The sequence below is a fragment of the Argentina anserina genome, chromosome 2 (assembly GCF_933775445.1).
Source record: "Argentina anserina chromosome 2, drPotAnse1.1, whole genome shotgun sequence".
Taxonomy (NCBI): Eukaryota; Viridiplantae; Streptophyta; class Magnoliopsida; order Rosales; family Rosaceae; genus Argentina; species Argentina anserina.
Window position 1 is genome coordinate 26836317 of NC_065873.1, and position 17012 is coordinate 26853328.

The following is a 17012-nucleotide window of genomic DNA, read 5'->3' on the forward strand; positions in this document are numbered from 1 at the left end:
TTTCTTGTTTTGAATCTGAGGCCATCAAACACCTTATATACACAAAGACCATTGCATCGAGACATCAACTCCAATTGGCACCATCCTCTTTTTCATATCATCATCATCCCCCCTTACACTTATGTTTCACACACTTTTATTAGAAAAAAAAAGATTCATGTTCTTTCTCATGCACTGCCTCTTTTTGTGGGGACTTGCTATTTCTTGGTGCTAAAGTTCATTTGTTTCCTTTCTTTCCCTCCTCGTGTATTTACTTTATTAATTGTGCGATGATTTTATACTCATATACGCGTGTATGGCTGATGATTGTATAGTTCTCCAAAACTTTGGACGATGGAAAATCTTGATGGGAATTGTAACAGAATTTCATTTGGTACTTGGGAAAGAAATGATCACTTGCCACATGAACCTGCATGTTCATTTTAGCTCTTTCTGTTAAGCTCTTAACAACTGCTTTTACAGATTGTTGAGAATGACTTGCCTGATGAATTGGATCTTCTATCTTTAGTATATCACGGGACTGAGGATACGATCTAGCAAACTGAAATATACGGGTTCCACGCGGCCTCCGGCCTCAAGAATAAAGGCAAAAAACTTCCCACTATAACGGAGGGAGCTGCTAGTATGAAAGTTATAAAAAAAAATAAATAAAAAGCACCAGAACGGAAGATCATACCATATAAGAAAATGCTAACAATCCAAAAAATTAATTCGAGAGCATTGAAGGATCTGACTTCCGCCTTTGGTTATGATTTATGAATTAGTCATTATATGACATTTTTCCTACTTGTTTGTATCATCAATTATACTTGTTCATATATTGCATATTTCTAAATTTAACAGCTAACAGAAAACTCATTTTGAATGCTGTAATCTATTGATAAGTTCATGGGATCGAACTCATTGAGACATCTTCATATATACAATTATATATATATGAAATCCAATTTGTAAAAAATTACAACATAATAATATACCACAGGTTGTTTCAGTCTTTCCCGTTTCTACTACTCTAAGCATTTGATCTTCTCTTCGGTGGCAAAGGAATTCTTGCAATGAGCAATTGCAGCTTGAATTGCTGCTTGCAACTCTTCCATGGTGCTTTCACTGGTATTAGTAGGAGGAGTAGATGCTCCTGAAGTTGCTAGAAGAAGACCACTATTTGTTGGAGATGTCCTCATTGATGCTGGTGCTGAGAACTCTCCTCTCATTCCTCTCATCAAGTGATGCCTATTTCTGGGGTTCAAATTGCCCGAAAACGAATGAGGCTGCCTACTGAAATGGACATTCTCTTTTCTTCCTCTAAAAAACATTAGGGGCCTCACCATCCTCACATACCTCTTTAGTATATTACTCACATCAAACCTCATCTTATTTTTCTTCTGCTTCCCTTCCTTGTCCTCCCTCTGTTCAGAGTCTTTTCGCTTTTTTTGTAACCCGAAAATCGAAAAGGACTTGGACTTGGTTCTCCCCCTCGTCTCGCCATTTTGGCTGTGCTGCTTGCTGTCTTGGATATTGCTGCTGCTGTTGCTCTTCTTCTTGTTGATGATGATGTTGTTGCTATCAATGCTGGTGCTACAGTTGTTTCTTTCCTTGGTTGGTTCTTGATCGTCCACTAAGTCTCTAATGGGGAGAGTGAAGCTGTCTAAGGAGTTAGTAGAGGAGCGAGGAGAGACAGGAAGGTGAGAGAGGAACTGCAAAGGAAGCAAATGGCCATGGAAGAAAATGTCATCTGCAGGAGACAAGTCAATAGCGAAAGAGGGCGTGGTCTTGGCTTTGTTGTTGTTCTTATTACTATGATCAGGGATCGATGCAGAAGAAGAGTGATGAAGAGAGATTGTGAAGGAGAATTCATGAGAAGGAGAAGAAGAAGCTGAGGGTGGTGAGGCTGTAACCGGTGACTGTGGCTTTTCTTGAACCATGTTGTTGCCTGCAGCTTTTTCTCTGGTGTTTTCTAGCAGATGATGGGTGTCCATAACTCAATCAAGGACCACACCTCAGCTTCTGATTCTATCTCTCAATCACTTATTATAATCTGGGGTCTTTGGCTAGAGAGAGAGATAAGGGGATGAGGAAGCAGTGGAGAAAGAGAAAGAGAGAGTACTAGCTAGATGCAGTTGGGTCTTCAAGTGTCTTCTTATGAGAAGTATTCCATATGACACGCAAGTGCAAGCAACAAAGCTTTATTGCCATGCATTATTAATATTAGAGAAAGAAAGAAGATGGAGGAGGAGGATAGAGAGGGGAAGGCTGTGGTGGCCAGTGACACTATGGAAAATTGGAATGAAATGAAAAATTTAGCTGTATTGATGATATAGGTTGGTGGGTCCTTGTCAAAATCTAACAGCTACTGTGCTACTGGGAGAAGAGGTCTGGGAAATGAGGTCACAAAGATCCAAACTTGCTCCAAAAGGTGGATGGGATTGGCGAGGCAATGACTTGGTTTTTGGGTATGTGCCTTTGTATTTAGTTGTTTTACCAGAATGGAAAAGGGACCAAGCTCGGTCATGTTCACGTACACATTGAACCCATAAATCAAGATCAAAGAAGGAATCTTTGAGTTTTATTATAAACTCGTAACACAGCAGCCTCACTTATCTATGCTCCTCCCTAGTTCTCATCTCTTGATTATGTATTTTATGTGCAATAAAACTAGTGAGAAACCACTGCAGGCGAGGTGGTGGTGTACTGATGTTGATGGGTTTATAGTTTATCTAAGCTGAAGGAGGCAAACCTATAACGTGGGATACGAGGTCAGATGTCACTTATGGAAGTTGAGCTAGAGCAGGTACAATTTTGTTCGAGAAGATAAGATTTCAAACCAAGCAACAATTCAACGATGTGTATACACTTTTCTTTCATCTTGACCATTTTGATTCTGCAACTCACGGGCTCATATCGTGCTGTTGGTTGTCGATTTCCGCTGAAGATTTTTATTCCAAATCTCTGTAGAACAATCTAAAACAAGTCTCTTTTTTCACAAAACACTTGCTCACGCAATAATTTCACGTATTACAAATCGCGAAAATAATCCCTATACATTACTTACGTAAGAAATGAATTTCCATGTACACATTGTGTCAAGAATTAAATGCAAATGATTGATAGTTAAATGTCAGAGAAAAGAGGTAGGGGACCTATATAGATATTCTTGTCAAAAAGGATCATAAACCATGAGACCCTGGGGACCAATACAGCAATCAAACTCTTAAGAGAACTCAAGTGAAGCAAGAGAGAATCACAGGTCCTATCCTAGTGATGACCCAGTTAGAACATACAGAAGAGTCATAGGGGGATGAACAAGGAACCACAAAACACAGAACAGAGAACACAGGAAGGAAACACAATGACTAAACCAAATAGTAGTGATGAACAAAATTTTAAAGTTAGGTGCAGAATGGTAGACCCGTACACACGTGCAGCACAGTGGTCCTTGATCAACATCTATATAAGAGGAATTTCGGTGGTTTAGTTAAGGTCGACATCTCAATCATGCAAGCATTATTGTGGTTATGACCGACTCATTCTCATCACTTGACCATTCCAAAAATCTTACTCTAATTTCTCAGAAGGATAAGAGTAGAAGAAACAGCAACAAGGAAACATGGCATAAAACAAAGATTTCGCACTCAGAGACCATTTGCAGATCGTATGAAAGTTTCCAACTTTATGCTTTTGCCATTAGCCGCTCATATATTCTTATTCAATCTTCCAAGACATGCTAATAGGAACACAAGCTAAGAAAGATGAAGAGGTCACAGAAAAATGAGGCCAGCTCATAAGGGGTTGAGAATGATCTCTAACATGATCAGAGGCCATAAATACTAAGGGAAGAGCTTTCTTTCTGGTCTAATCAACTAAATGCCGAAGATGCCATTGACATATAGTTTGGAATTTCTCCTATCCCAACATAATTTTAAATACAATAAGGAAATAATACCAGGTGAAAGGCGCATCTGTGCTATAGAAGGAATTCAACACACAACTAACTTAGAATGGAATTTACTTTTGAGGAAAAATAGTTCTACATTCTGGAAAAAAGGAGTTGCTGTGGTGAAAAAGAAAGTACAGTCAGCAAACTAGCAAAGCTCAGATGTACTTTCACTCTGTCAAAAATCATATTTTGAGAGACCCTTAATCATATGATAACAAAAGAAGTGAAACTTTTAGAAGAAAGAAATATACATAAAGGGCCAACACAACTCAATAGCACAGTTTCAAATATCCATAAAAGGACAACACAGTTTCAAATATACATAATTATACGATAAATAAGTGAAACCTTAGGAAGAAAGAATATAGATAAAGGTACAAGTGTACAACACAGATTAAATAGCACAGCCAAGTAGAATAAATCTTCCATTCATAACTTCCAACTACAACAACAACCGTTTGAACAATTTCAATACAAATGGCATGAGTAGTTGTAGTAGATAAATAATCAGTCAACTATGCAGTAAGTGAGTTAGGTTAAATTTATCACATAAGAGAAAATAGACATCCAAATAGAGGAAAGGAAAGCCATACTTGTTAGAGGAAAAGAAAGATAAGAAAAATAAATGTCTTTCTATTAAAAGTTACCTTCCCAAATTGTCCAGGAAGGATAAATACTAGAACAATTTCATACAGAAAAACCGACAAGAAGGAATTTTTTTCCTAATGTGTAACAACAAATCTGTCTCATCAATTTCACTTATATTACAATATTACATTGAAGCTCGCTGTCATTCATTGTTAGCTCTGTAAAGTAGAAGGGTATGAATCCACAGAAATAATTACCTCCGATGCATTGTTATGCACAAGCAAGTTCATCCAGCCCCTTGACAACCCATTTTATGGGAAGCAGTCACTGTTTACGTCACATTGAAGTCAGAAAACAGATCTTAATGAATGCTCTAACTGGAATCTTCTGTCTTGAAACATTAAAAAATGAGAGAGGTCCACATAGGTTCCTAAGTTGGGTGCCCAAATGGATATAGTTGTGTAAATTCCCATGAGAAGTTAAGGGAACTAGTATAAAAAGAAGCACCACGTTCCCACTCATGAACAAATTCCAAGTAATTGTTAGTGCTCTCAAACTGCAAATAAAGATGAAGATGGTTGGCTAATCACTATCGCTGTCACGCCGATCTGCAAGAAACATAACAGTCTCTTTAATGAAAATTAGAAAACAAAGATAACCATAACAAATAACCATAAATAAAAATAAGAAAAACATAAGATAAGGAGGAGAGCTTGTCATACTTCCAGACGGTCTTTTCCCTTCCATAGCCTCTCTCTTCTCTTGACAACTAGTGCAAAGGAAGGGGCCATCCCAAGGTCGCAATTTTTCTGGGTTAGAGGATGACCTGGAGTGTATCGAAATACCCTCTCCTGGTTTGATTTCAACTTGACATACAGCACACATAAAGAGCTTAAACATGTTGCAGAGTGGGTATTTTGAATCTAACCTGAATTCACAGAATGAACAAGTCAAAAACTACAAAAACCTGTAAAAATTCCCTTTATACAAAGTGCCATGACTAATGAAACAACCCAATTGCACAAAAGTTCCACAGCCACCAAATGAATTACATAGAAATAAAGGAAAGCAAATTAGGGACTTTAAGCAAGTATCAGGAATAAAAGAAAAACAAGTATCACAATAAAGATGGACATTTAAGCACATACCTTTCGGAAAGCGATGCAGAACCTTCCTCAAATATTTCCTCCACCATATCTGGTTCAAGATATTCTTTTTCAGCACTAGATGATGATTCACAAGGTTTTTTCCGGAACATGGACTTAAATACTCCTTTTCCTTGCCTCTTTGGTGGTGCCAATGGAGCCTGTGGCTTCTCCTGGGGTAAAATGTCAATCACAATACAAGTTGTATCATCCCGCAGTCCCTTTGCCCCGACAGCGTCCTGGAATAGAAAATAAAAAGCGTGAAACATAGTTTTATGCGAGAAAACTAACAGCAAGAGTGCTAGGAAAGCATCTAGATTTGTATAAGTTAACGGGCAAAGCCTATAAACTGCATAACATAACAAAGAGCAAACTGAAAACGAAAAAAATTACTGTACCTTGACTATTTGTGCAGCTGCAGCATCTGGAGGCATCCCACGGCAACAGTCAAGAGCTGCTTCTGCAGACAGGGCATCCCATACACCATCACTTGATATGATCAGCCTACCACCTGCCGTAGACAACTGTAGCAAAATAGTTAAGATACATTAATATCCAAATTGCCCTACACAGTAATCGGAGAGGTAATTATTTCCAATAATCAAATGAAGAAGAAAAAATAAAAGATGTGTTCCAAAACATATTGGATAATGGAGTACGTGCATATTTAATCTCAAACATAAACACATTATTGGATTATGGAATGAGACTAAAAACTACCTTCATCTGTTTTACATAAGGAACAGGAACAATGAACTCGCCCACATCCATATCCCCAATGGATCTTGAAAGACACAAGCCACCAGGCCAACACCTCAAGGGACCAATCTACATAAAATAAAAATAATCATGTAAATTAATTGGTTTGTATTCACACAAAACCTTTAACTTTTAAAATGCCCACAATTTGAAAGTAATAATCTTAAGACAAAAAAAAATACCTCTGCCCCACCGCCAGTATTAAGCCGACCGACCTCACCACCACTTGAAGTGATACGCTGTCTCCTGCTCAAATTAAAATAAGATACAGATCAGTGTTAATGAAGGATATCAATGGGTAACTGAGCCATGAAAACAGATTATAATTGATGCTTACTCGTCCTCACAGCATTCAAGTCTATGGTCTGCGGATAAATAATAAACTCCACCTTCAGCAGGTTCAACTATGCAACGAGAATCGCCGACCGATGCAACAGATATTACCCATCCCTCAATAATTACAAAGGTGACAGTGGTTCCTGACGTTTGAGCTGAAAGATGGCAGTAACAATGAATAAATATCATGCATACAGGAACCAAAATCAATAAAATTTGGCTCATAGAATGGTATACGGTGGTTAAAATAACAATCCAGTTTTCTCAACTTCTGAACAAACCTCCATATAGACATTTCGCAGAAAGTGTATTTTGAGAACAAAAAAGAAAACCAAAAACAAGCTTGACGTACAATGAGTCATATTTTTTATTCTTATCGAGATGAGTTGTGTAATAAATACCTCTATCTTGGAAGTCCTTGTCTGTCTTAACAAATCCTGCTACCAACGACCTTGGCAAAGCTGCAATCCATTCATCTCTGTTAAGATCAGAAGGAATAGCGGCTAAAATGTTGTTCAGAAGAGTTTCCTTGGAGTAAATAGCAGCCGCAGACCCATTATGCCCGTCAAATAGCTGCAAGACATAGACCAGTAAGAATAAATCCTACGTAATTGCATGAGCAGAAAAAAAAATCCATACATTTGTTTCAATAATGGCTTCCATAAGCTGGTAAAAAATGAAAATAATAAGAGCTCTGAACTTTGAAAAAGAAGGAGAAAAAAAAAACAACAAAAGTTTAATACAGCCTAGTTAGAAGATCATAATCATTAAAATGACTTAGAAGTCCTTGATTATTCAATCAACAGCACCTGCCGATCACGAGTCTGAAACACAATTCCCCCGACCCTGCGCCCATGGCTATGAACTAACCCCTATCAACTACATAGTCCAATGCTTGGAAATAATGCAAAATGGCAAGGATGTCCCACCAAAACTAGGTGATTCTAAGCTCATATCCCATCGATAATCCATTCAACATATAGTCAATACAAGAAGAAGAAAAAATACAAATGAGAGAAAGAGGAAACGAAAATATACCGCAAAAACAGAATAGGTAGAAACTCCATCCCCCACAACTCTTTGACAATCGGTCTTGACCATGGTGAAATCCTCCCCTTTCTTGCTCTGGCTAGCCTGACCATGTATAATCTCGGGCCTCTCTATCTTCTCATGGGCCAATTCTCGCTTCAGCAGCACCGAGAGCGGGACCGTCTGATGATTATCACTCCTATTGTTGGACATTGTTCACCACACCCCTTAATAACACAGCCCCTCCTCCTAACTCTAATACTCCACGCCCCAATTCACCAAATCCTGCAATAAATCAACACAATTAACAGCGTCTTACAAAACGCACCATTTCCTCGCCCCCAAATCTAATCTCCAATCTTATTTCGTAGCTTAATTTAAAAAAATAAAAAAATCACCACGGCCGTAATTTCAATCTTTCACAAAATAACGGCCGTTACAAAATGAGTGATATTCTAACAGCTATAACAGGAATGAGGAGAGATGAGGAGAGAAATTACAGTATGTTTGCGAGAGGAGGGGCAACGACAGCAGCAATGGCGGTTTAGGCGCGAAGAGGAAGGAAGTGCGGCACGGCGAATACGACGGTTATTTGGTCTCGTCGAGAAACGCGGATCCCGGCGCTCTGTGAAAATTCCATTCTACAAAGAAAAAAAACGGAGAGCGAGAGAGAGAATATGAAAAGCGCAAATGAAGCTGTTCTTCTCCTTTTCTTTCCCTTAAAAATAAAACCAAAATTACGGGATTTAACTCACTGGCGCTGGCGTGGCAGCCAAACGCACCGTTTTGATGCCGCTTTTATTCGGCGCTACCCGCCGCGAAGCCGTTTAACGCGGTTAAGACTTGTGTGATGCGCAAGAGTCAAGTCATGACTTGGGGTAGATCTCTCTCTATTTCTACGGCCCACAAGGGAAGTGGAGCCCACTGGACCCTTTGTGATTGACACATGGAATCTGAGGTCGACGACCAAATTAAGACGAACTCAGGAGGTTAAACTAATTAATCAAGAACTGATCGGGTTTTTAATTTGTATTGGCTGGCACCGGTTTATTTAGTGAAGCAACGAGGAGGCCTCTCTGTAGCGAATCTCGACCCAGTCACACAATATCCAATTTTTTCTATTCAACCTTTCAATTAGAGATAAATTACCTGTTACTGACATAGTAGTGGATTCAAAAGAGGCAAAATACATATATAAACTAAAGAAATCCTTGTGTGCGAGCGAAAATAGTAAAATTTGAAGACAAATACACTAAACGTGATATTTTATTAGTTGAAAAAAAAATAACAAATAGAAATTGAGTGGGAGCACCAGCACTCATGGGGCCTTATTTGGGCTCGTCAGTAGTTACTATTATACATGATTTGACAAACTAAATTTGTCTGTTTTTAAGGAAAAATCATTTATAAGTGTCAATTGTATGACAATGATAAGATAATAGATTTATCTCTATTATAAGAACGAAGATGATTACTATGCTCACAATTAGTTTAAATATTTGAACTTTCATTATTATCTTATTTCGGACACGAGTTTTGTAACTTTGATGTGTAAATTTGAAGATGAGTCAATCGGATGGTTGAAAGCAAATGCACAATTTAAGCTGTTATATGGTACTTTTTCTAAGATCAATACATGTACAGTAATATGTTATAAGGTCTTCAATCACAGTGAGATCATGACATGTTTAATAATTACGTCCTTTTATGTCGCTAGTTGGATTATGGAGACCCTGATTAAGATTACAGTAGTGGGCCTGGACCCACAAGGGCCCCCGTTTCTTTGGTTCCAGCTTAACCCCTTGACCTCCACCTGGCGTGTCCGGAATTCTCGGCGCCAGTTATCTCCAACCTCTCCAGTGTCCCTGTGCCGCAAATGCGCGTGAAATAAGTCGGGGGGGGGGGGGGGGGGGGGGGGGGGGGGTGGGGGACTACGGCTCGATCGGCTTCTAGACCAACCGGCTGACCGGCTTAAGATACTCACCGCCGCAGATGATCATAACTTAAACAAACGTGTTCCAGGGGAAAAAGCCAGACGCAGAAGCATGTTCTAATAAATCGCTTTTGCAAGCTGGAAAAGCTCATCCTTTGCCAAGCAAGCGTCTGTTTTGTACTACAGGAAAAAAAGTTGGTATTATTAAATAAAACCACCAACACCTTCAACCACAACCAGACCAGCTCACTAGCTTGCCCATGTTAAAAAGAAATTCACAGAAAAATAAATAAATATATAGATCTGGTGTAAAAAGAAGAAGAAGATGAAAAAAAAGGAATATCAACACTTACATGGCTAGGTTGAGGGTCTGAAATGCACATGCCCATTTCAATCCGTTCTTAACACTTACATGCCAAATAACATGCAATGTAGCTGTCTTTACCCATCAATATCTGCATAAAATAGACATTATATATATATATATAGAGAGAGAGAGAGAGAGAGAGAGATCGAAGAAGGCGAAAGATAAGAAGAGCTGACATCCATTCAAAGTTGCTCAAAGGTTCATAGATATATTTCAATAAGCATCCCAATAAGATTGGATGTTGATTGGACACAATGGTAAGACTTCTACTTATTTCTCTTGCAGCAAATAAAGGGGTCATTCACTCCAGCAAAATGGATATAAATTCTATCCCAAAAGATTTAACCTGCAAAAGTAAAATAAGATGCTGGATCAGAGAACGAAAGGATCTTTGATGTCTATGAGATAAGAATTTCTTAAAAAGCTGCTATATTCAAGACAAAATAGACAGATTTTTGGATCATGGAGGAGAAGTGACTTTGTAGTTTGTACACTTGCATGCCAGTATGTCAGCCAAGGTTAGGAGCCACATGGTTTGCAGATAGATGCATACCCTATGCCCTCTTTTGTGGTCTTTTGTGTGTGTGTGTGAGCGTGTGTATGCAACTTGCTTGATTTATGTGTGTGCATTACGTAACTACCCTTTACATCCGTGTTTCGTATAAGGACATTTGTTTTTGGTTAAGATCATGGCATATGCAGATCTTCATGGCTGAGTAATTCTGATACCAAATCTGGTTCCAAGAAGCAGTTATACTATATATTCAACAACGAGGAGAAAACGGTCCTCTATTTAAGATTTAGGAGTTACTAGTTACTTTCTGTTTGATTTAATAACTGTATCTATCCATGTGCTTGACAGAATGCTAATAGAATGTGATACACTATCTTTGTATAGGTCAATTCATATAAAATGTGATGACAGAATTAAATGATGAGGAAGGGAATGATACAAATCAGAACACTGCAATTTCCTTTGACAATGGATATGTTGAAAGAACAATGAATCTGAGAGGAACTAAGAAAAAATCAACATCTGGAAGAAAAGAATACCTAATTGATCGGACAGCGTTAGAGTTAGCATACTACTGTTCAGGCCTTTCTTTCCACCCTAATAATGTACACCTGAAATTTGAAATAAGATATTAAAATCTGTAGGCAAAATACAGAACAGTCAACATAGATGCAGCAAGTATCCAAGTATCATAACCTACCAGTGTACTATCTGAGTATCTATCTTGTATTTTATATCAAAATGAAGGCGGCAAATACTTTCCGGGCAACTTATATAGGTGGAAGCAGTTATATTTACATATGCAATAACCAATTCCCTTATATTCTGTTTTATGGCTTCATTTGACTATATGAAGGGAAAATTATAAATAGTTTAATGTAGCAACAAACGATTCTTCATGGATACGATTTTATAAACATAAAACAACCCAGTAGAGTCATAAACTCATAATCCACCAATATACTATATGTCTTTACGTTGAAGGGATTTACTGCATCCTTTATCACTGAAATGTGATGATAAATCACCTTCATTGTTGTAGGCTTGATTAGTTGATAGACCACTGCATCCCCATCCACCAAGTCATGAGCTACTGCAAACCCTTTCCATCCACCACTTAGTCCTGTCTTCCGGGCCAAGTAAATAGTCTTATACTCCTCACCTTCTTCATCTACCAATGTCATAACTTCATCATTCTTTGAAAGATAATCCCTGCAGAACTGGACTTGTAGACCCTTTTTTGCAAAATGAGAAATTTTCACAGGCATCAAGGCTACTTGTAAATCTGGTTATTCCATAACATACAACATCATACACTTAAGTTAAAGCCAAATTATTCTAAGACACAATGATACAATGTACTTTAGATGGATTCATTCTCTAAACCCTAAACATCATTGTTGTAGGCTTGATTAGTTGATAGACCACTGCATCCCCATCCACCAAGTCATGAGCTACTGCAAACCCTTTCCATCCACCACTTAGTCCTGTCTTCCGGGCCAAGTAAATAGTCTTATACTCCTCACCTTCTTCATCTACCAATGTCATAACTTCATCATTCTTTGAAAGATAATCCCTGCAGAACTGGACTTGTAGACCCTTTTTTGCAAAATGAGAAATTTTCACAGGCATCAAGGCTACTTGTAAATCTGGTTATTCCATAACATACAACATCATACACTTAAGTTAAAGCCAAATTATTCTAAGACACAATGATACAATGTACTTTAGATGGATTCATTCTCCAAAGCACAAATTCTGCGCAAATGCGCAATAACTTCCAGTTAACTAGATAACTACCACAGGGCTAATCATCAAACATATTACAATCATTCCCCTAAAAACACAATAGGAATGTTCAAATCCCACATCGACTGTATAGTAAATTGACCTGTATTGTTATGATGTTATATAATTTCAAAACGTGCAACATCTTTGATAAAAACAGAAGAAACATCTAATTAAGTTCAACTAAAATATGACAGAATAATACATTGCTTCATCCTTACCAGCCAGAATCCACCACTGACATGTGATTGGAGCATTGATTTCACAAGGATAGGGAAATCAGACCCCAATTCAGCCTCCAATTTCTCAGCTTTCGCCAGTGCAACCATTCTATCTTCATAATCAGCATACACCCGATTCGACAGATCCCTATGCTTAGAAGTAGAACCCGTACACCTTCTCGGTATCATCACTTTCTCAACAACATCCTGTCACATCAAAACCAAACCACACAACATTGAAACTACTCTGAACAAAAAAAAAAACTACCATGTCTTTGTAAACAAAGTAGAGCCGTAGAGGTAATATGATAGAGATACCATTTCTTTGTAGGAAGGTTGCTCCGGTAGCTTTGCGACTCGAGAGGACCTCCTCACCACAACCATCTGCTTCTCGCCCTTTGGCTTTGGGGTTCGCTTCATCTGTTAACCAAAATAGAAATCAAAGTGAGAAGAGAATACTATTTCCACAAACAAGTCAGGGGTTTAGGGTTTAAGGGGATTACAGGGGAGGGTTTGGGAGAGGAAGAAGTTTTGAGAGCCATAGAAAGCTGAGGGAGGTTGAGAGCCTCCATTCTCTTTCTGTTTTCCTCTATTCTCTCCCTGCGAGTCTCCTCGTATGGTACCATCTTGGGTTTTGCCATGGATGATTCTCAGAGTTTGGCTCTCTGTGATTTGGGGATTGGGTTGTTTGGCGTTTGCGATTGTAAAAACTAAAAAGAGTGAAGATGATGGAGATAGTGGGGAATAGAAGACAGTCGTGTTGATAGAAGAGACCCTAGGACAGTCGACCGTTGGGTTCCCACATCATCTAAACGACGCATTACCCGCCGGTGGCTCACAGCTCGAAAGCTGATTGGTCAGTGGTAATTGTTTGTGGTTCTTTCACTCCATCAAATCAGCGAATAATCTGATACGTGCACTCAACTCAAACGTTCAAATTTCAAATTTGACTGCAGTTGTTTTACTTTTCACAGTAATTAAGTAAGAGTGGATGATTTGGGACAGAAATTTTAGGACCAGATATTGGCCTTTCGTTTACGAAGGAGGGATTAGATTAATGTTGAGTTTACTGATTTGAAATTTGAGGAGATTGGATTAAGCATTTTGATCCTGTTGCATAACTTAGTTAACGTCATCGGGAGGTTGTGCGTTCAACTCACAGACCTGTAGCACGTTCAATTTCCTCGCAACGTTCATTAGTATTCATCTAAACTTCGTTCAAGTAACTGTGTCATCAACATGAACATAAACATTAAAGTTTAATAAATATTATGTTGAGTTAAAGAGATAATGATAGGATGATATTGACATAACCAATCAATGACTTCGTTAGAAGATGAACTGAGAAGTTAAAACACAAATGGTGTGCATAGATTGATCTCTTTCGTTAATACTGATGGTGCATATTCGGACATTCCATCTTTCTAAATGAAGTCCTGTGTTCATGATCTCATAATGACATCTGAATATCCTGGGACAAAAGAAGATCATTGCACTTGGATAGTCCTGTACCAAACATTTTGACCTGCAACAAACAAAGACCTTGAGTGAGAAATGCTAGAAATTAACTCGGAAAAGCTACCAATTCAACTAGAGAAGCAATGAAGAAGACATTTCAAGCCAAAATTGACCTTTTTCGGATTAATGAAAGACATTAAATCGTGATTTCAGTCACTTTGGTGAAGGTAAGTTTATGCATCCCAGTATCTCAGTCAAGCCTTTAGAAACCAAACCACATGCTTTCTACATAAACACATGCACATTTGTAGTAGTTTGTATGTGGAAGTAATCTGTTTACTTCCGATAACATCTGTGTTCATATTTCAGACAAATACAACACACAAGATCCCGGCATAAATATACCTTCATCACCAACTGAATCAGGGTATGCACTTCAAAAGATCTTCCATAAAGAGCCTTTTTCTTAATTTGAGAATAAACTTCCTTAGAGTTTCAATGTGAACATATTCGGAGTCATCTTCTTTCTTAAATGTAATCAATTGCCATGATAACCCATAACGGCATAACATATCCAAGTTTCAGAGCAGATCAGACAAGATTGATAGGGTATCAATAGACATAGACTCAGCATGACTACTACAAGAATTGGCGAGCGTTGTGGAATAAACATTGCACTACAACTAGTAGAAAGATTCAATGCTGGTTTAAACGATGAGTTAGTAACATAAATAGATTGTTATCTCATCATAAATGAACTTGTTGGACAACAACATAAAGCAACAAGTAAATTGCACTATTAGAAGAACTAACCAGCACAACATCAAATATTTACCTCAACTGATCTAACCTATGAGCTAAGCCACTTATTGCACTCCTACTCTTCCGCCCTTGTGATGTACACCTGACAAAATAACACAAGTACAGTTAATTTGAAAAAAAGAAATAAACATAAGCTGGAAAAGAAAACAGAACATATGCAGTTTGAATACTTGTCTCAACTGTATCTGGGATAATATACAGTTTATTCCTCCTACAGCTTTTTGTCGCTTACAAAGAGAATATCTACTCTTCTTGGTCTATCATAAACTATGATGCTTAATCCCCAGTCTTGGCCTCTTGGGTTTAGGAATTCTCCCGTGTCCCCCTGAGTCATAAGAATACTTTAAATTCATCACCTTGAATGTTGTAGGCCTAATCAGCTGAAATACCAATGCATCTCCATCCACCAAATCATGGGCCATTGCAAATCCCCTCCATCCACCGCTAAGTCCATGATTGTTATTTAAGTATACAGTATTGTACTCCTCGCCTTCTTCATCGATCAACACCACAGTCGCATCACGTGTGGGAAGGTAACTCCTGCAGAAAGAGAGTGGAACTCCCTGTTTCAAAATGAAGATAGAACAATTAGAAGACACCCCTAGTGGTTAACCAAGTCGATGATTCCCCCATACACACCTATAAGCAGCATAATGCACAAAGATATCGTCACGCGCATGACTTTTAAGTCTGATTAGTCACCAGTCTAAGACAATGGTTTGCCCCAAATCACACATTCTATAACAGAACATCCACTTAAGAGTACATTGGTTCTTACTACTCTACAGATGATAAATAGCAATGCCACACTAAGCCAATACAGCAGAAACAAAACTATGGAACAAGTGAGATTAAGCACATATATAAAAGTGATTGTTTTTACCAGCCAGTATCCACCAGAGACATGGGACTGAAGCATTGGTTTCACAAAAGTCGGGTAATCAGTTCCCAAACCCGACTCCAACTCCTCAGCTTTCTCTGTTGCCTCAGCTCTGGCGTGGTCACTAGCATAAACCCGGTTCGACAAATCCCTATGCTTTGAGACCCTCACATAGCTTCTTGGTATCTTCACCTCCACCTGTCACAAAATCACAAAACTCTCCTAAAATATCGCACCTTTTTTCGCACCAGATTCAAAATTATAACGGACTCACTTCTCTGTAAACAGGGCTAGGCTGGCCGGCGTTGCGAGCCGACCTCCTGACCTCAACAATCTGCTTCTCCACTTTCGGAGGCTTCTGGCGCTTCATCTGAGTAATCAAGAACAGCAGACAGAAAAGAAATGAGGTTTTCTTTAAACAGAAAAAAAAAAAGGGAAGGGTTCTAGGGTTTTGGGGTTTTACCGGAGAGGCTTTGGGTGAAGAAGAGGTGCGGAGACTGTGAGCCAGCTGAGGCAGATTGAGGGCTTCCATTCGCTTCCTGTTCTCCTCCATTCTCTGCTTTCGAGCTTCCTCGTAGGATGTGGTTGGCTTGGCCATGGCTGATTCTTCTCAGAAAGAAAGCTGTCAACTTTTTGATCTGTGTGGTAGAGACCAGAGAGTGAGTGAGACTGGTGTTTCTATAATCTATATGGAAGAGGAAAGGGAAAGGGAAAGGTAAAGGGTGGGAATTGAAAACTTTAAGGCGTGTGATTGTGAACTTCCTTACATTAAGCTGTTGACGATATTGGGGTTTGCACATACAGTAGTCAGCTTCAATTCAAATCCGATGAGTTCAAATATTTTGAATATATTACCATAAATACAACGCAGTTTGTTCTCTTTTTTTTGTAAGGTTTGAATTTGAAAAAAGAAGAATCAGAAATTTAATAAATTCGGCGTCTCGACCTCTGCACAATCTCGTAAAAAAAGTTGTTAATGGAAGGTAATGGACGCACTTTCGTGCGGATAAGAAAATAGTTTTACCAAACTTGATCATATCATATTTAAAGCAAGCAATTTATAGTTATTGTTACAACTCGTGTAGGATAATAACCACTCATGTCACAATGCATGATAGTTTGTGTTAATTCACGTTTTATATCAGTCACTATCGGGTTTATGTCAGAATTTGTGCGCAATTCATGTTTCATGTTAAAGTCTTCATCGTTCGTGCTTTAGGTCAAAGTTTGTGCCAAAG

General features: G+C 38.5%; 4 protein-coding genes across 5 annotated transcripts; all 4 read right to left on the reverse strand.

The window, feature by feature from the left end:
* Positions 1-855: 855 nt before the first annotated feature.
* Positions 856-2491, reverse strand: LOC126783610 (BRI1 kinase inhibitor 1). The gene has a single exon (XM_050509111.1). The coding sequence runs from the start codon at positions 1974-1976 to the stop codon at positions 1008-1010; it is 969 nt and encodes a 322-aa protein (XP_050365068.1). The 5' UTR covers positions 1977-2491; the 3' UTR covers positions 856-1007.
* Positions 2492-4547: 2056 nt separating this feature from the next.
* LOC126783609 (probable protein phosphatase 2C 12) lies at positions 4548-8474 on the reverse strand. Its single transcript, XM_050509110.1, has 10 exons — positions 8292-8474; positions 7801-8076; positions 7164-7335; positions 6764-6917; positions 6609-6672; positions 6388-6495; positions 6066-6191; positions 5671-5906; positions 5245-5450; positions 4548-5130 (listed from the first exon to the last, which is right to left on the reverse strand). Exons 2-10 carry the CDS (start codon positions 8002-8004, stop codon positions 5105-5107), a joined length of 1296 nt encoding a protein of 431 aa, XP_050365067.1. The 5' UTR covers positions 8005-8076; positions 8292-8474; the 3' UTR covers positions 4548-5104.
* Positions 8475-11183: 2709 nt separating this feature from the next.
* LOC126784286 (B3 domain-containing protein At5g42700-like) lies at positions 11184-13275 on the reverse strand. The gene is made up of 5 exons (XM_050509759.1): positions 13118-13275; positions 12933-13034; positions 12615-12821; positions 11634-11840; positions 11184-11216 (listed from the first exon to the last, which is right to left on the reverse strand). The coding sequence occupies exons 1-5, from the start codon at positions 13253-13255 to the stop codon at positions 11184-11186; spliced, it is 687 nt and encodes a 228-aa protein (XP_050365716.1). The 5' UTR covers positions 13256-13275.
* A 703-nt stretch (positions 13276-13978) lies between these two features.
* On the reverse strand, positions 13979-16432 carry LOC126783614 (B3 domain-containing protein At5g42700-like). 2 transcript variants are annotated; one of them, XM_050509114.1, is made up of 6 exons: positions 16238-16432; positions 16049-16144; positions 15778-15972; positions 15251-15457; positions 14908-14976; positions 13979-14139 (listed from the first exon to the last, which is right to left on the reverse strand). In XM_050509114.1, exons 1-5 carry the CDS (start codon positions 16370-16372, stop codon positions 14950-14952), a joined length of 660 nt encoding a protein of 219 aa, XP_050365071.1. In that variant the 5' UTR covers positions 16373-16432; the 3' UTR covers positions 13979-14139; positions 14908-14949. The 2 variants fall into 2 exon arrangements, 1 of the variants encoding a protein (XP_050365071.1); XR_007670885.1 differs by having other exon boundaries at positions 14908-15457.
* Positions 16433-17012: the final 580 nt, after the last annotated feature.

Excerpts from the sequence above, each read along its gene's own strand:
- LOC126783609 (XM_050509110.1), bottom strand. The coding sequence starts at position 8,004 with ATGTCCAACAATAGGAGTGATAATCATCAGACGGTCCCGCTCTCGGTG. Across the intron at positions 6,192-6,387 it reads CTTATGTAAAACAGATGAAG|TTGTCTACGGCAGGTGGTAG; the intron begins GTAGTTTTTAGT and ends ATTTTGCTACAG. Across the intron at positions 5,907-6,065 it reads CAGCTGCACAAATAGTCAAG|GACGCTGTCGGGGCAAAGGG; the intron begins GTACAGTAATTT and ends TTTCTATTCCAG.
- LOC126783610 (XM_050509111.1), bottom strand. The coding sequence starts at position 1,976 with ATGGACACCCATCATCTGCTAGAAAACACCAGAGAAAAAGCTGCAGGC.
- LOC126783614 (XM_050509114.1), bottom strand. The coding sequence starts at position 16,372 with ATGGCCAAGCCAACCACATCCTACGAGGAAGCTCGAAAGCAGAGAATG. Across the intron at positions 15,458-15,777 it reads TCTCTGGTGGATACTGGCTG|GGAGTTCCACTCTCTTTCTG; the intron begins GTAAAAACAATC and ends ATTTTGAAACAG. Across the intron at positions 14,977-15,250 it reads TTAGGCCTACAACATTCAAG|GTGTACATCACAAGGGCGGA; the intron begins GTGATGAATTTA and ends TTATTTTGTCAG.
- LOC126784286 (XM_050509759.1), bottom strand. The coding sequence starts at position 13,255 with ATGGCAAAACCCAAGATGGTACCATACGAGGAGACTCGCAGGGAGAGA. Across the intron at positions 12,822-12,932 it reads AACCTTCCTACAAAGAAATG|GATGTTGTTGAGAAAGTGAT; the intron begins GTATCTCTATCA and ends TTGATGTGACAG. Across the intron at positions 11,841-12,614 it reads TCAGTGGTGGATTCTGGCTG|GGTCTACAAGTCCAGTTCTG; the intron begins GTAAGGATGAAG and ends TTTGCAAAAAAG.